The sequence below is a fragment of the Octodon degus genome, unplaced genomic scaffold (assembly GCF_000260255.1).
Source record: "Octodon degus isolate 3935 unplaced genomic scaffold, OctDeg1.0 scaffold00072, whole genome shotgun sequence".
Lineage (NCBI taxonomy): Eukaryota > Metazoa > Chordata > Mammalia > Rodentia > Octodontidae > Octodon > Octodon degus.
This window is the reverse complement of record NW_004524648.1, coordinates 9,208,344-9,223,761: the sequence shown is the minus strand read 5'-3', so window position 1 is coordinate 9,223,761 and position 15,418 is coordinate 9,208,344. Positions and strand designations below refer to the sequence as shown.

Below are 15,418 nucleotides of genomic sequence, written 5' to 3'. Positions count from 1 at the left end.
CCTGATCAATCCTTCTGCCTTGCAGAGTCTAAGGCCACTGTGCCAGACTCAGTGGCCTCCTTCGTCAACTCTCCCTTTGGACCTAAAAGCCTCAGTTCTCCTCCTGCTGGGCTCCTTTCCCAGATGTAACCAGAGCTCAGGCCCAGAAGTCTGCAAAGGAAACAGAGAGCATGGATCACCCAAAGATGAACGGACCCTGGTCTCTGCCCAAGAAACCCACAGCAGCAATTCCTTAAAAAGTACAGTGACAGCACACACAAAGTCATACAGACCCAGGTGCAGATGTATCTCATCTGCCTCTCTGTCACTGTGTCTGTAGAACAAGGATAATAAAGGTACGTCTACTGTAGTTACTGCTCCAGATCTAGATTAGTGTGCATGGCACATAGTAGGCACACAGAATTTGCTTTAACATTAGAGAGACAGCAGTCAGTCACTACCTGTTCTTAGTGATCTGTCAATCATCAATGTCCCTTCTCTTACTGAAGTCTTCCAACCCCTGCTCACATATACAAGTGGCTTTCACCTTCTGTCATTGCCTTGACAAGAACAACATTGAGAAGAGCACCAGCTGGTGGCATTCAGAGATCCCGGGTCAGTTGTGGGGATGGGGTGATGGGTGACACAGTAGCATCCTCCCCAAGAGTCACTAGCCTTGGCACAACCAGTAAGTACAGGGTACTATAAAGCCTTTCCAGAAAAAGCCATTGTCCAAGCTCCAGACTCAGCCTTCTCACACATCACCTTGTCGCCATGGCAGCTGTTATTGCCTCCACCCCCACTGAGACCCTGAGACTCCGCCCACCTTCCTCCTTCCGATACAGGGCATCCCAGGGGCACAGACAGTGGGCTGCCTTTTAATGGGGGACAACACTGCCTTCTCCCAAGCTTCCCACACACTGAGAAAGGCAGCCAACTAAGCCAGCTGTGCATTTTGCAGGCTGAAAACCACAAAAGCCATGTCACACCCCATTCCCCCAGCCTCCCAGCAGTGGTCAGCAGTGTACAGTCCCTTTCCTATCTGGAAAGGGACCCTCCATCACAGTGAGTGACACTTGAACCTCCACATCTAGAGGGTGCTGTGGAGCAAAGTAGTGGATGATGCTGCCGCCTCTGAAGAGGGTCGTGTGCATCTGCATCTGCAGCCACTGGCATGGCGTTAGTACAGCATGCACCAAAGGCAGGCCCAGGGCACCATGGGCAAAGCCAAAGAAATAAATGTCCCAAGGACCTTACTAAACAAGCAAGAGGTGCACAAGACCAGCTCCAACTAGTGTTACCAGGTAAAATATAGAATGTTTCAGTTACATTTGAATTTAATATACACAAGGAAATTGTTTTCCAGTACTGACAACTGAACCTAGAACCTTTGCACAATACTATCCTTAGCTGCTATTTTACTTATTTTGAGGCAGGATCTCACCAAGTTGTCCTGGTTGGGCTCAAACTTGCAGTCCTCCTGCCTCAGCCTTCCAGAACACCAGGATTACAAGCATGGTTCATGATGCCCAGCTACAAGTGATTTTTAAATGTAACTGTGCTCAAACAATATTGGAAACATGCAGTTAAAATCATTTGTTTATTCAAAACTTAAATTTCAATAGGGTATCCTATTTTTATTATTCTTGTTTGTTTGCTTGCTTTGTTTTTGCTAAATCTGGCAACCCTAGACCAAAATGTTGCCAGATGCAGGCAAGGCAGGCACTGACCACCTGCCAAGGTCACCTGGAATGGACACCAAGCTTTCCTATGGCGTCTACCTGACGCCCACTCCAGATGAGGACAGGGAACAATGAGAGGCTTTGACTTCAACTTGGCACTTGCAGACACACACACCGCTCAGAGCCACACTTGTGTTAAACTATGTTTTATTAATTGGTTTGTCTTCCCAAGTCTGGGCCACGTTTCCCACGCTGCTGTGTGTGGCCTGGTTCTTTCCAGAGAGGCTCCTAGAAGTCACAGCCATCCACCCAGTCACTCAGGTCCTTGCCTTGGCAGTGACGCCTCCAGGACTCCCTGAGGACAGAAAATAAGCAAAGAGACCACATCAGCTGCAGCTCCAGGCACTGCTCAGAGCCAGAAGGTGACACTGGCTCTGAACCAAGGGGAGGAAGAGGAAGGGGCCCGGGACTTGGGCAGAGAGACAAGTAAACTGTATGAGCAAGTAAGGAAGCCTCTAGAGAAAGAAGAATGTAAAGGAGGAGAATGGCCTTTAAAAATTCACTATCCAGGGGCCAGGGAGATAGCTCAGTAGAATAAGTGCTTGCCTGGGAAGCACAAGGCCCCGAGCTCAATCCCCGATACTGAAAAAAAAAAAATTCACTATCTAGGGCTGGCAAGGTAGCTCAGCAGACAAAGCACCTGCTTTGGCAAGTGCAGGGGCCAGTGTTCAATCACCAGTCCCACATGCCATTCTGGCCACTCCCCCTAGGGCGCACTGAGCCCATGACATAGTCTGGGTGTGGTGGTGTATGCCTGTAATCCCAGCGCTGGGAAAACTGCAAACAGGACAATCACCACAAGTCTGATCTGCATAGTGAGACCCTGTACCAAATACACAAATGAAAAAAAAAAAAATTTCAATACCTAGCTTCCTTATATAATCAGTTCACCCACAAGTTACTGGCAAAGACCTAGAGCCTGGAGCTCAGGTGTGAGGTTCTTTTCCTACACCTTCATGTTCACTGACGGTGGCACTGTATTACACATGGACAGCACTTTGTAGTGTACCTAGCACCATCACGTCCATCGCCCATTTATCATCACCGCCTTTCCTGTCCCCCACCCTACAGTCCTATTAGGTAGATTGGGCAGATCTTACGCTCCACTTTTCCAAACAAAAAACTCACCCTGAGATGCAAAATACTTACCAGAAGTCCACAGGTAGTAAATGACAGAACTGTGCCCATGCCCAACCCACACTGGCTGCCAGTCTGGGTCTTTCTGTTGTTGGTTACTATGGTTCACAGTCTCTTTCAGGACCATTACCTTGTTCCAGCTCACAGATGATATCTTGAGAAGACAAGCAAGACCGCACGCAGGTTCTAGGATCCCAAGTTCTCAGGAGTCCCAAGTTCTAATAACTACTGTTCTCTATATTGTCAAGGTCACAGAGCCATCAAGAGTGCCCCCAAAAGACTCCTATAAATCTATCAACAAGAGAGGGAAACTGGCCTGGTTGTCTCTTCCGTCGGACTATAAGGTCCTTGAAGGTGAAGACAAGTCTCAGCTGCTTCGCAAGCCTGACACCAGCACTGAGCCTGGCACACCTGAGTCCTCAGCCCAAGTGTATGCCATGAATGAAGATGCGCCTCCCTTCCGTCTTCTGGAGTCACTTCCTGTGTTTAGCCTCAGCCACCCTCTCAGGGGTTCTCATGCCAGGAATTTACTCCCAGTGTAGAAAATACAGTTGTTGTTTTTTTTTTAATTTATTTAACCCATAACAGAAAATTTCTTCTATTCTAGGGTGGTGGCCCCAGGCCTCAAGTGCCTGAGCCTGCATTCTCCTCTCCCTGTTGAAGTGTTTATTATGCATATTAATTATGTAAAATATTGAGTTTTGATGTGATATTTGCATGCATACACATAACATATTTTGATCAGATCCATCCATTACTCTTCCTTATATCTTCTTCCTCCCTCCCTTTGATTTGCTCCCTTTTGTCTAATAATAGTCTCCTTTCTACTTTTATTTCTTCTCCCTTTTTATTTTTAAGATTCCACATTTTAGGGAAAACATGTAATACTTGGCTTTCTAAGTTTGGCTTATTTCAATTAACTATGATCTCCAAATCCATCCATTTGCCTGCAAATGACATCATTTCACTCTCCTCTAAGGCCAACTCTCTCGTGATGTACTGGACATGGGGTATGTCCTGCACAGCCTGTCTGATCTGAGTCGGTTCCTTTAGTAGCTCACACCAACACATATCCAGAGTGGTGGCCATTTCAGGGCCCATCTCCAAGTCTTCTTTAGATTCATAGTCACTCACACCTCTTCCTCTCCCTCCTGGGTTGCATCTCACCTGTCCCTGTGTCCTTCCAACAGCCCATCACATCCAGCTCCTCTTGTATCCTTCACCTGTACATCTGTTCCTGTCAAAACCCTACATCTCTCCCTGAGATTCCTGCAAAGACCTCCACGCAGTCCACCCCTTCCCTGCTTCTACCATCTCCTCCTTCTTTCCACTCTTGAACAAATAGTCAGTGGTCTCACATTTCCTTCCCAGCCTTATCTGTCCATCTGTCCATGGTCCTGATCCTCCAGCCCCCAGACACTGCCCCCAACCTATTGTTTTCTCATCCAAAGGTATGAGTATAGGTTGGAAGGTTGGAAACTAGGAAACTCCCATCAAAGGAAGCTGGGCAGCTGTGGCACACCTGACTCAGAGGCACCAGCCTGAACCAACCAGCTCGTCCAGTGCCTCATGCAAGGCTCATCCAACTTTCTTGCCAACTCCACGGCCACCTTGTGGGGAGGAGGCTGGGAAAAGAGAAGGCTGAAAGCGAGGCGCTCTGAAGCGCCACCTCTACTTCAGGTAAAGAACCTGTTCTTTAATCTTCTATACATATTGAGCTTTATATAAAATTTAGTTTTTATATAAATGATGCCATAGGTTAAAAAATTTAGAGTCTTCTTAGACCCTGATCTGCAGAACTTTAAAGCAAACATCACAGAACAGGCAAATCTTGGAGAAGCCAGGCTCAGCTGTGTACCTGAGTGACTGCCAGTGAATGGCTTGTCATCCTCAAAACTCTGTGCCATCTGTGAACACCTCAATGGTGGCAATTCCCATCACAGAAAGAAGTTGCGAAGGACAGAGAATGGTGCCTGGGACAAAGAGGGTGCTTGCTAAAGGCTAAAGTTCTACTGCTAAGCACTAGTCCTCTCCATACTTCTTTGGAGAAAGGGTTGCATGCCAAGCTACTTACCAATATCCCAGACCCTGGGGCTCTTGAACAATCTTCATGGCACAGATCACAGTATCCTTGAGGTTAGGGTTCAGCAAGTCTGAGGTGGAAGGGACGAGAACACAATGAGGGAACAAGGGGCAGAGCCGGACATCCAGAGTGTCTCTTTCTCTCTCTCCTTCTATTTCTTTCTTCTTCATTCTCGTCTTCCTCCTCCTGCTCCTGCTCCTCTTCTTCCTGCTCCTCCTCTTCTTCCTGCCCCTGCTCTTCCCTCCTCCTCTCCTCTCCTCTCCTCTCCCAATCTCTGAAACACGGGTGCTCCCCTATCCCTCTCCTCCCTCCACCCTTTAGCTCTAGGGCCCACCTCTGAAGGGGGACCTCATTATCAGACTCGAGGAGTACCCACCCTCATTGCTTGTTATATATGTATCTCCTGGGAGACCTGCTTTCAGACAGAAATGCAGGGGGAACAAAATGAACTGGGAATAAGCCCACCCTGGTATAAGGCCCAACCACAGCCAGCCCAAGGCACAGTCCCATCCTACCAGAACAGTACACCCGGCACTGATTGTGGGAGTCCGGGGTGAGGTTCTTGCACCACCTCCGGCTGTTGATCTGAAAGATGCCATTGTTGGTGCTTCCATCTGCCTCGTGGTCCACGGCGCCTGTGTTGAAGCCACTTGTGAAGTAAGCAAGGCAGACCCCTGCACGGGTAGACACAGGCCTGATGTCAGATGACCAGGCCACTGCAGACCAGCGTACTCACAGCACAGGTCCCATATACTGTCTCCAGCCTCACTCACTTCAAAATGACCAGGGCAGATGCCATCCCATCTGCTCTACAAATGGACAAACTGAGGTTTAAGAGGGTACAGTGACTTCCCCAAGATCACATACAGCTACCACATAGCAGGAGACAGGACCAGGTCTCAGGTCTTAGAACGCTTGGGCTAGCTATCTTCACACTTTCTCCTTGCTCACCACACAGTAAGGCCCAATGTGTTTCTCAAGTTAACTTACCAGAGCTAGATCTTTAGAGGCAAGACTAGGAAGACAGGGGTAGGATATACCAAGGGGACTTAAAAATATGTCTGGATGTGACTACACTTCACAGACAGCTTCCCAAAGCTGCCACCACCTTGAAAAGTTTGGTAGTTCTGATTTGTTCAGTTTGCTTCCTAAATTTCAGTAAGGGTATCTGCTCCTGATGGCCATGATTAAGTTTATTGGGATAAGCTGGTCTGGTCTTTGGCTCCTGGCTTTGCCACTGGAGAAAAATGAAGGGATAGTTACAAGTTGGCCCCTGTTGCCTGCCCACTATGTGTTTAACTCCGGGCTGGGCCTTCTTTATCATCTCACTGATGCCTGGCTTTAAAACTTTAAAAAATGTGGTGTTATATGTTGAACTAAATTCAGAAATTTTAAATCTTTATTGCCTACTCCTTTCTACTTTGAGAATTCTAATTATATGAATATAAGTTTCTTGGTTTTGACACAGTGAACTATTATTTTTTTTAGAACTTTATTTTGTGTGTGTGTGTGTGTGTGTGTGTGTGTGGCCAGCTCAGCCCACCAGGGGGCGGGCTGGCTGGCATGTGGTGCTGGGGGATTGAACCGCGGTCCCTGTGCTTTGCTAAGCTTGTTCTAAGTAGGTGCTTTAGACCACTGAGCCATCTCACCAGCCCATGACACAGTGAACTATTATGACTGATCTGTAAATTCTTTCTTCATTTTTATTTTGGACAGTTTTTATTGTTATATTCGTTTATGTTTGTAAATAATTTATGTTCAATTTGCAATCTATTTATAAAAATAAAATAAAAAGAAAGTTAAAAAATAAAAATAAGTAAATAAAACTTCAAAAAGCTCCCCTTGGAGACCATACCCCTTGAACAAGGAGGAGAGAGAGAGGAAGCAGAGGAAGAGGAGAGCCAGAGGCCAGTAGCCAGCAAGGGAAGAGGGTTCTCACAGTCAGCCAGGCTATATCCCCGGTAGCCATCCAGGCCGAAGTCCCGAAGCACTCTGGCCAGCTCACAGCGACTGTAGACTTTGGCTTCACTGGAGGTGAGCAGACAGCTGAGCAGAGAGGCGAGGACTAGCAGTGCCATCCCAGTGGGGCACAGCCGGCTGCTGGGAGCCCAGCTCCTTCTGGCTTCCATCTGGGTGGTAGAAGTGAAGCCCCAGATACACAACACTTAAGCTGAACTTTGAGGTGGAAGGCAGCCGATCGTCCACTCACAAGCCGCTGCTCCTTGGAAGAAAAAGGGACAGGTATCTGAGTGTCCCCCTGGGAAAGGGAAGAGGGCATGGGAAGGAGGTTCCAACAGGGCACCTTAACTCCCCTGCCTCCTCCGTGAAACACCAACCTTTTTTATTATTATTTTGTTTTATTGAGAAACAAATATCAATGAGACAGCTTCAAAGCTGATTAATAGGACATTTGCAATAATTAATACATTGTACATTGTTATCGTCTTAGTATCCATAGTACAAGAAGCAGACAGGATATCCTGTCCAAACACTATTACTACAAAATCTTTCTTTTCATTGAATTAAGCGAAAGTAGCTGTGTATCTATCCCAACCATTCTATATATACAAATACAAAATGGTTCTTCCTTTGTATCCCCTTTTTTTGTTTAATCCTGTCAGAGATGGGTATTCTATTGGCATCTAAATACTATAGGTGGTTGAATTCAGCAAAACAATCCAACACAATCCAGAAGTTCACAATAGTAGTGGGTTATCGCAGAAGTTGTTGACTACCTTTTATAGCTCATCATATTAATATGGCTTTACTTTATATACCTCATTTTTATACTTTTCTGCTGGATGGTTAAGACCAAGATAAAGCAAGACCTATATAACAAGAAATGTAACTTTTGTATCTGATCCTATAACCCTGTACCGCATTTTGTAGATCCTTTGTCGGTGTCAGCCATGTGGATGAGTCATGGCCATTGCTTGACCAATTTGCTCTCTGTGAAAGTCTGAGAGAAAGTTTTCTCTCCATATGACTCTCCTTAGGCACACTATACATCATCGATCACATTCCTCTGTGGCTCCATAATATCCTTGATCAGAAAATTTGGGGCACAACTGAGTTACATGATGTTACAGTATAGGTTCTCCTATGTCTGCAGTCTTTACTGACCTTGAAAGGCTAGGGCCAAAATGTTGGATGACCTTGCATACCTTCCTTTTCTCCAATTTTTGATCTGCTAACTTAGGAGGTTGTTAACCCTCCAGAAGAGATGCTTATTATTACCCTGAAACATATGCAGTTCGGTTTACCCTAACTATCTGTCTAAATATCAAACATCTTAGGCATAACGTGGAACAGATATTTTCCATCAAGTATTGATGGAAACACCAACCTTACTGCTAAGACCCTGGAGAAGGTCCCTGAGACCCAGCTCCCTCCTTTTCAGTCCTACCCCACTCCACCATGGCCTACCCGCTGAGGAAAGAGGGAGAAAACTCACAACTTGATCTCCATAGTGCATGCTAGGCATTATTTAGTCCCCAGGCCTAAAATTTGACAAGTAGGAAATGTCACAGTTTGTACTGAGACCAAAGCTGATAAATCCAAAGCCCCCCTGGGGTGTGGCCATTGGCAGATATTCCAGAAGGGTTCAGCTGAGAGATCTCCTTGATGTAAATCCATCTCTCAGCCCAAATGCCAAGGGGCTTCTTTCCAGGGCTGAGAGTTGATCTCCTGATTTTAAGTAGCACTGCCACCCTGGAGCTCTCTAACTCCTACACACAGACCCCTGGGAGTCTCCATCCCTACCACCACTCTAAATCATCACCTTGCAAAACCCCTTCTACTTAGAACCTCCTCCATCCTGTTGCTTTGCCCTCCATCCTCTCCAGGACCACTGGGGATGTCAGCCCCTGCTGACCCTAGCCTCCTGGCTCCTTCACCTTTCCGGGGCCAGTAACCTTCACCTCCACACTGTCCCAGTCACTCACTCCATGGCCTTGTTGCCCCTGTGTCTTTGATCACCCGATGTTTCCCCATCTTTGCCACTGTCTGCTCTGATCTCTTTCTGAGCACCCTCCTATCGCTTCTTCCCACCGTTTTCACAGCCTCTGCCCACCACACCTGCTCTCCGCCTTCAGAGTCAACATGTGAAACAGCTGCACAACCTGAAAGTGGACATCCCTGCTGTCCAACCCCCTACAGATGTCACTGGGTGTGTCAAAGTGGCTAATGGTATGACCCTACAGTGAGTTCAAAGCCCATCTCTGTCCCTTAGTCTATATAAGACTTTGGACACTCTCCAAGCCTCATTTTCTTTATCCATAAAGTGAGGAAATCGATAACACCTGCCACACAAGCGTGTTAAGGGAATAAATAAGAAAAGGCATGAAAGAACTCAGCTCTTCACATTAAAAATAGACTAGCTAAAAAAAATAGACTAGGTGTTATTTCTATTATGAACCAAGATGAGCACCGGTATTAACACTTGCATGCGGTCGGTGTTCTCCCATCTCCCTCAAAGGGAGTGTGGATCATTACTGTCCCTGAACACCAAACCCAGCTCTGCTCCACCCTCTTACTCCCAGATGCCCACTCTCCCTCCTGCTGTACTGAGAAAAGCAAGAGGATCACATGCAGAATTCCCTTTCTTCCTGCCTTAGCCCCTATCCCACTTACAACTGACCCAGTCCCTCCCACACCCTCCCATCAGCAGCACCCTAGGGTGATAATGAGGTGCCTCTGTGCTATGTGGGACAATGTTCCCTTCAGGCTCTAGTTGTCATCCTTTCCTGTCAGCCCACCCTTCTCCCCCAGTCTCACCAGGACCTCACCTCTACCTGCTCCTCCTTGGCCTGTGTTGGCACCATGCTTGGTTAAGAGTCCAGCTCTACACACCTTCCTGAGCATGCCACCCTTATCTATGCTGGCTGATCTCCTCTCCACTCTTTTCATCCAAACTTCTGGGAGGAAAATTACTACTTTCTCACCTCCCAATTTCTTCCAGTGGCAGTGAATTCTTCACCATCACCACTTGCCTAAAGTGCTCTTTCCAGGCCAGTGGATCTCTAAAGAGCTCCACATATAGTGGTTCTCAACAGAATTTCAAACTGCTGATCATCTGTGCTGAAACCCTTGCCTCTCTTGGTTCCAAGAGTGGCCTCCTGTCCTGTTTATTTCTTATTCTCCTCAGTGGGTTCTGCTTCTACCAGGCTTTACGTGCTGAGATGCTTCCTAGGCCTTCTACCTCAGGCCCCACCTCTTCTACTTCAGAAGACTCCCTGGCAATTCTATTGTTAGCCCAACCTGCAGTGTGACAACCTTCCATTATCTTTTCTCAAGACTTTAGAGGCAACTGGCTCCCTTAGAGGTAGAAGGCCTGGGAAGCATCTCAGCATGTAAAGCCTGGTAGAAGCAGGCTCACTAAGGAGAATAAGAAATAGACAGAGCAGGAGGCCATTCTTGGAACCAAGAGAGGCAAGGTTTTCAGCACAGGCCACAGCATAGGCCACAGGCCCTGGGCAATCCAGCCCTGCCAGCCTCTCTTGACTCATACTTTCAATCCCAGTAATGCCACAGTGTCTTCCCATTCAGAGCCATGTTGCCATCTACAATGGTAGCCCTTTCCTTACCTCTACACTGTTAATTCTTACTCAGGCTTTAAGGGTCACCATAGGGATGAATTCCCCAGAGAGCCCTTCCTAGTGGGCCAGTGCTCCACCACTCCCACAGCATCTCGATCTTCTACCCTCCCTTTGTGCTAAGGATTTACCATACACTGAGCCATTCCATCACTAAACAATCTTGCAAAGAACAGTGGCCTGCTGGGTCTTATTTGTCTTCCTATCCTGAGACCAGGGCTGCAGGTATAATTTGACTGCTTCAGACTGTGTCTTAAAGTAAAATACACTGGAGTCGCAACTGCAGTTATGAGTCTTTCTCATTAAAGTGTGTAGAGCAGGAGGGAAAGGGACAATCCCTCGTGCTGAGCTCTTCAGATCTCTCAGACACTGGGCTGGGCCTTTTCTGGATATTTTCTAACTTAATCTTATCTAATCCTCTTAACAATTCAAGGGCACTAGGTTTAAGAGCCTAATTTATAGATGGGGAAACCAAGCTCCCTGCTACCCAGTGAGCAGTTTTGATTTTGTTAACAGCAAAATGACTTACGGGGTGAGTCCATCCTGAACATTTCACAGCAGGCACAGAGGTTTAAGTGACTCCGAGATCACAGACCTGCCAGTGGCAATCCTCAGCCCTCACCACCCAGGCCAGCATCCTCCCATCTCTGACCAACACCTGCCTTTTCAATGTTCCTCTCCAGCCAGCCCAAGCCAGGGTCTTGGTCAATAGCTCAAGGATGAGGAGGTCACAGGGGCCTCACTGATCAGGGGTCCTCCCCACCGGAGCTGAGGTGGTGGTGATAATGAGAGCAGTAGTCCAATGGCCCAAATCTCTGCTTCAGCTCAAGATATTCCCCACAATATTACTGGGATCCTGGTGCCCAGTATTAAGTGGTCAGCGGGGAAGGCAGACTCCAGCCTGACCTAGAGCCTTCTAGAACTCCCTGGCTCTGTGAGCTCAACTTCTAGAATCTATCCCACCCTCTGAGCTCTCAGGAGCCCACTTGAGTCCCTCAATTTCAAGGTTCAATGGCACATCAGGGGTAGGTAGTCCCACTTTTCTTGCCTAGGGCCACTTGCAAACACACACACACACACACACACACACACACACACCCAGTACTTTGCTTTGAGGGACTGATGGGTCTCTGTCCTCCCAACAGACCCAGGCATGGTGGCAAGTGCCCACTTGCCTCAAAGATGTCTATCTCAACACTGTACTCGGAGCTGGTGAGATGGCTCAGTGGTCTAAAGCACCTACTTAGAACAAGCTAAACTAAGCAAAGCCCAGGGACCACGGTTCAATCCCCCAGCACCACATGCCAGCCAGCCCCGCCCCCTGATGGGCTGAGCTGGACACACACACACACACACACACACACACACACACACACACACACAAATAAATAAAAATTTAAAAAAATAAAAAATAAAAAACACTGTACTCTTTTGCCTAGCACAAAGATCTTCCTCCTTAATTCTAAGCCCCAAACCTTCCTCTTCCTCTATCTGGTTGGTGCTTACTCAGTGTGGCTGCACAGGCCAGGATCCCAGTTATGCTATGGGCCATAAAGCTTGAGGGATAGGCAAATGAAATAAAGGGACTTGTACCCAGGTCTGTGCCCCCCAGGAAACCCCATGATTGGAAGCCACACAAACTAGTATCTAGACCATGGGCATTGGGGTTAGGCTCACCTGTGCAAGAAGTAGGCGCTAGTGAGCACCAGCTGGGTGGCTCAGGGAAAGTGGCTTAACCTCTCTGTTTCCTAATTCCCAAAGGGGAGATGACAATATCTACCTCACAGTATATAAGAGAGCTCAATAAAGCATCTATAAAGTGCTAAGTCCTCAGCGATGGGGAATCAATAAATAGTAGTGATTACTACCTAAAGCAAAACAGAGCACAACCACAAATGTGTTTAGTTGCAACCTGTCTGCATGGCCCACCCCAGGCATCAAGTCAAAAATGCACATCAGTATCTTTTATTTTCTTTTTTAAAAATGTGAGATACATAAACATCCCAATATATAGCTCGAAACAAAGACCGTGGTCAAGCTCCGATGATGATGTTCTTAAATGTGATAACACTTAACAAGCCATCAGCCCTCTTCACAGATTTTTGAAGTGCACTATACCTGGATATCGATGATAAGTACACCAAGGTGCAGCAGATCGCTAAGCTCATTCATCCTGCTTGACTAAATCTTTATGCTCGTTAATGGGTCATTCCCATGGCCCCCTCCCTTGGACCCCTGTAATCACCATTCCAGTCTTAGATCATAAGATCCGTAGGAGTTTAACTACTGTGGTTATACCGCACAAGTGGCACCATTTATCTTTCTGTGGCTGATTTATTTCACTTAGCACAATCTCCAGCAGGCATCCCACTGCATGGATACGCAATGTTATTTTTTGTTCAGTCTTTTGTGATTGGATATGCAGGTTGCTTCTGTATCTCAGTCACCGTAAACAATACAGCAATGAACGCGGAGTATAGACATCACTCCAAAATCATAATTTCAGTTCTTTTGGATGAATACCTACAAGTGGCATAGCTGGATCATATGGGGTTTTTTTCAATTTTTAAGGAATCTCCCTATTATTTTCCAAAGAAGCCACATTATCTTGCATTCACAGCAAAGTACTCAAGGGTCCTAATTTTTCCACATGCTCACCAACATTGATGGCTTTTTTGTTTTTCGACAACAACAACAACAAAAAAAAAAACATTCTTTTTTAATGTATTTACTACAGGGTCTACAAGGTCTCCCTACCCAGATCAGACTCGTAATGATCCTCCTGTTTTTCAGCCTCCCAAGCGCTGGATTACAGGCGTGTGCCACCACGCTCAGTCTCAATCACTGTCTCAGTGCTCCCAGGGGCAAGGCCAGAACAGCATGTTGAGGATTGAACCCAGAACCCTGTGTCTGCCTAAGCAGGTGCTTTAATCTGCTGAGCTATTCTGACAAGTGTAAAAACCATTCTGACAAGTGTAAAGGGATGTTTTGTTGTGGTTTTGCTGTGCACTCCCTTGATGACCCATCACACTGAGCATTTTTCTCAGCTACCTGTAGACCGTTTGTATATTTTCTTTGGAAAAAATGTCTATAGCAGGAATCATATTTCTTAAAATCTCCCCAGAGCTGGGCATGCATACCTGTAATCCCAGCACCAGGAGGCTAAGCCAGGAGAATCACTGCAAGTTCAAGGCCATAGAATGAGTTCAACACCATCCTGCACTACAAAATGAGACCAAAAAAGTAAAAATACGTGATCCCGGATAATTCTATGTGCATGAACCTTGAGTATTTACTCAGAGGAAAGTGCTCAGGACCTACAGAATGGCTATATAGTCTTTTTTACTGTATTTTTTAGGGAAGGGTCTACAGAGTGTTCAGGGTCTCACTACTAGATCGGACTCATAGTGATCTACCTGTTTACAGCCTCCCAAGAGCTGGGATTACAGGAGCACGCCACCATGCCCAGTCTCAATTGCCATTTCAGTGTGCCCTGTGGGCAGGGCCAGCACAGCAGGCCCAGGGATCAAGTCCCTGGCCCCTGCGCCTGCTTGCAGGCACTTTAATCCACTGAGCTATTTGGCTGGTCCTAGAATGGCTATGTAGTCTTAATGAATTAATCTCCACTCCCTCACCATTAAAGTGGAGCCATTACACTACCCTACCCCTATAAACCTGCCCCTGCCTTCCAACTCCCCAGGCCTGTTTTCTCCTCTCTCCCTCCGGGCTGATGGTGATACTCAGTGCATGAGTGTGCCCTCCACCAGCATTCACACACTTAAAAGCTGTTGTTTTCATTGCGTGACCCTTGGTGGTGATTCTGTCTGGTTGAGTTTGTTTGGGTTTTACTGCATTGGCCTGCTTTTACTATTTTATCTCTTCTTTTTATTGAGTAATCTTTCAGCTTATTTTATTTTATTGTATGTTTTGTTATTTCCCAGTTGACTTTCCCTTTTAAATGGGAAAAAGGAAACAACTGCTCAAAAGGAACCGTTATAAGGGCAGACAAGGCCCCAGTGAGGGCTTCGGGTCTTTATTTCTCTGCTGAGCTCCACACATGTCTTTCCTGCTCCTCAGAAGCAAGCTGAGATTCCTAGCAAATTTTCTCCACTGCCTGCCTCCAAGTTTGTGCTCCCCAGTAGCCACTTTTACCTTCCTGGTCCTCAGGCCCAGTGGAAATTTATAAATAATATTGACTCCCAGGCCCCAGCCCAGGTCAGCGACGTCCAAATTACTGGGGGTAGAGCCCAACCACCAGTACTTTTGTTAATTGCCCCCCCATTCGAATGTGCTCCTGTACTGAGAACCGCTGTTCCAACTAAACTTCTTAGTTTCCTTAGTGTGTGTCACATATAGTATTGAATATGTCAAATTCACTCTCCATCCCAACTCCCTGGCTCGCTTCTATTCCCCCTTGACCCCTTGAAGCTTGGATTCTTCTCCTAGGCTCCTTGGGCTAACCTAGGACTCTCCAGCACTCTTGCACAAAATCCTGTGCTAGTTTATAAACTCAGCATCTGTCATACCCTATCAATATCTTTTTCTTCACCATCATTCTCATCAGATTAACAGATGCTTGATATATATTGCGTGACTATTTTCCCAGTGTGGAGAACAAAAATCCAAAACTGGTAGGTGTATAAAAATATAAAGAGATTGTTATGGTTTGTGTCTAGATGTTCCCCCAAAGCCTCATACAGTTTTAGATGGGGCTTTTGCAGAGATGGCTAAAGCTAGAGTGTGTGACTGATTCATGGTGCAGTGCTGGAATCAATGAGGGCTGGGCTAGGGCTATAGCTCTGCAGCACAAGCACCTGCCTGGCAAATGCAAGGCTCAACCCCTGGTAGAGACAAAGAGAGAGAGGGAGAGACAGAGACAGAGA

General features: G+C 46.6%; 1 protein-coding gene across 3 annotated transcripts in view; it reads right to left on the bottom strand.

Annotated features, from left to right (window-relative positions):
- Positions 1 to 1,910: 1,910 nt before the first annotated feature.
- Positions 1,911 to 15,418, bottom strand: part of Spaca3 (sperm acrosome associated 3) — a 41,372-nt gene continuing 27,864 nt past the window's right edge. For 2 of the 3 annotated variants that reach the window (XM_023719994.1, XM_023719995.1), the window contains exons 2-5: positions 6,881 to 7,162; positions 5,457 to 5,615; positions 4,933 to 5,011; positions 1,911 to 2,016 (exon numbers count right to left, since the gene is read on the bottom strand). In XM_023719994.1, coding sequence (XP_023575762.1) covers positions 1,950 to 2,016; positions 4,933 to 5,011; positions 5,457 to 5,615; positions 6,881 to 7,070 — 495 coding nt within the window. In that variant the 5' untranslated portion in view covers positions 7,071 to 7,162 and the 3' untranslated portion in view covers positions 1,911 to 1,949. Of the gene's footprint in view, positions 2,017 to 4,932; positions 5,012 to 5,456; positions 5,616 to 6,880; positions 7,186 to 15,418 lie in introns of those variants that run through there. The other variant, XM_004635448.2, reaches the window with a different exon arrangement.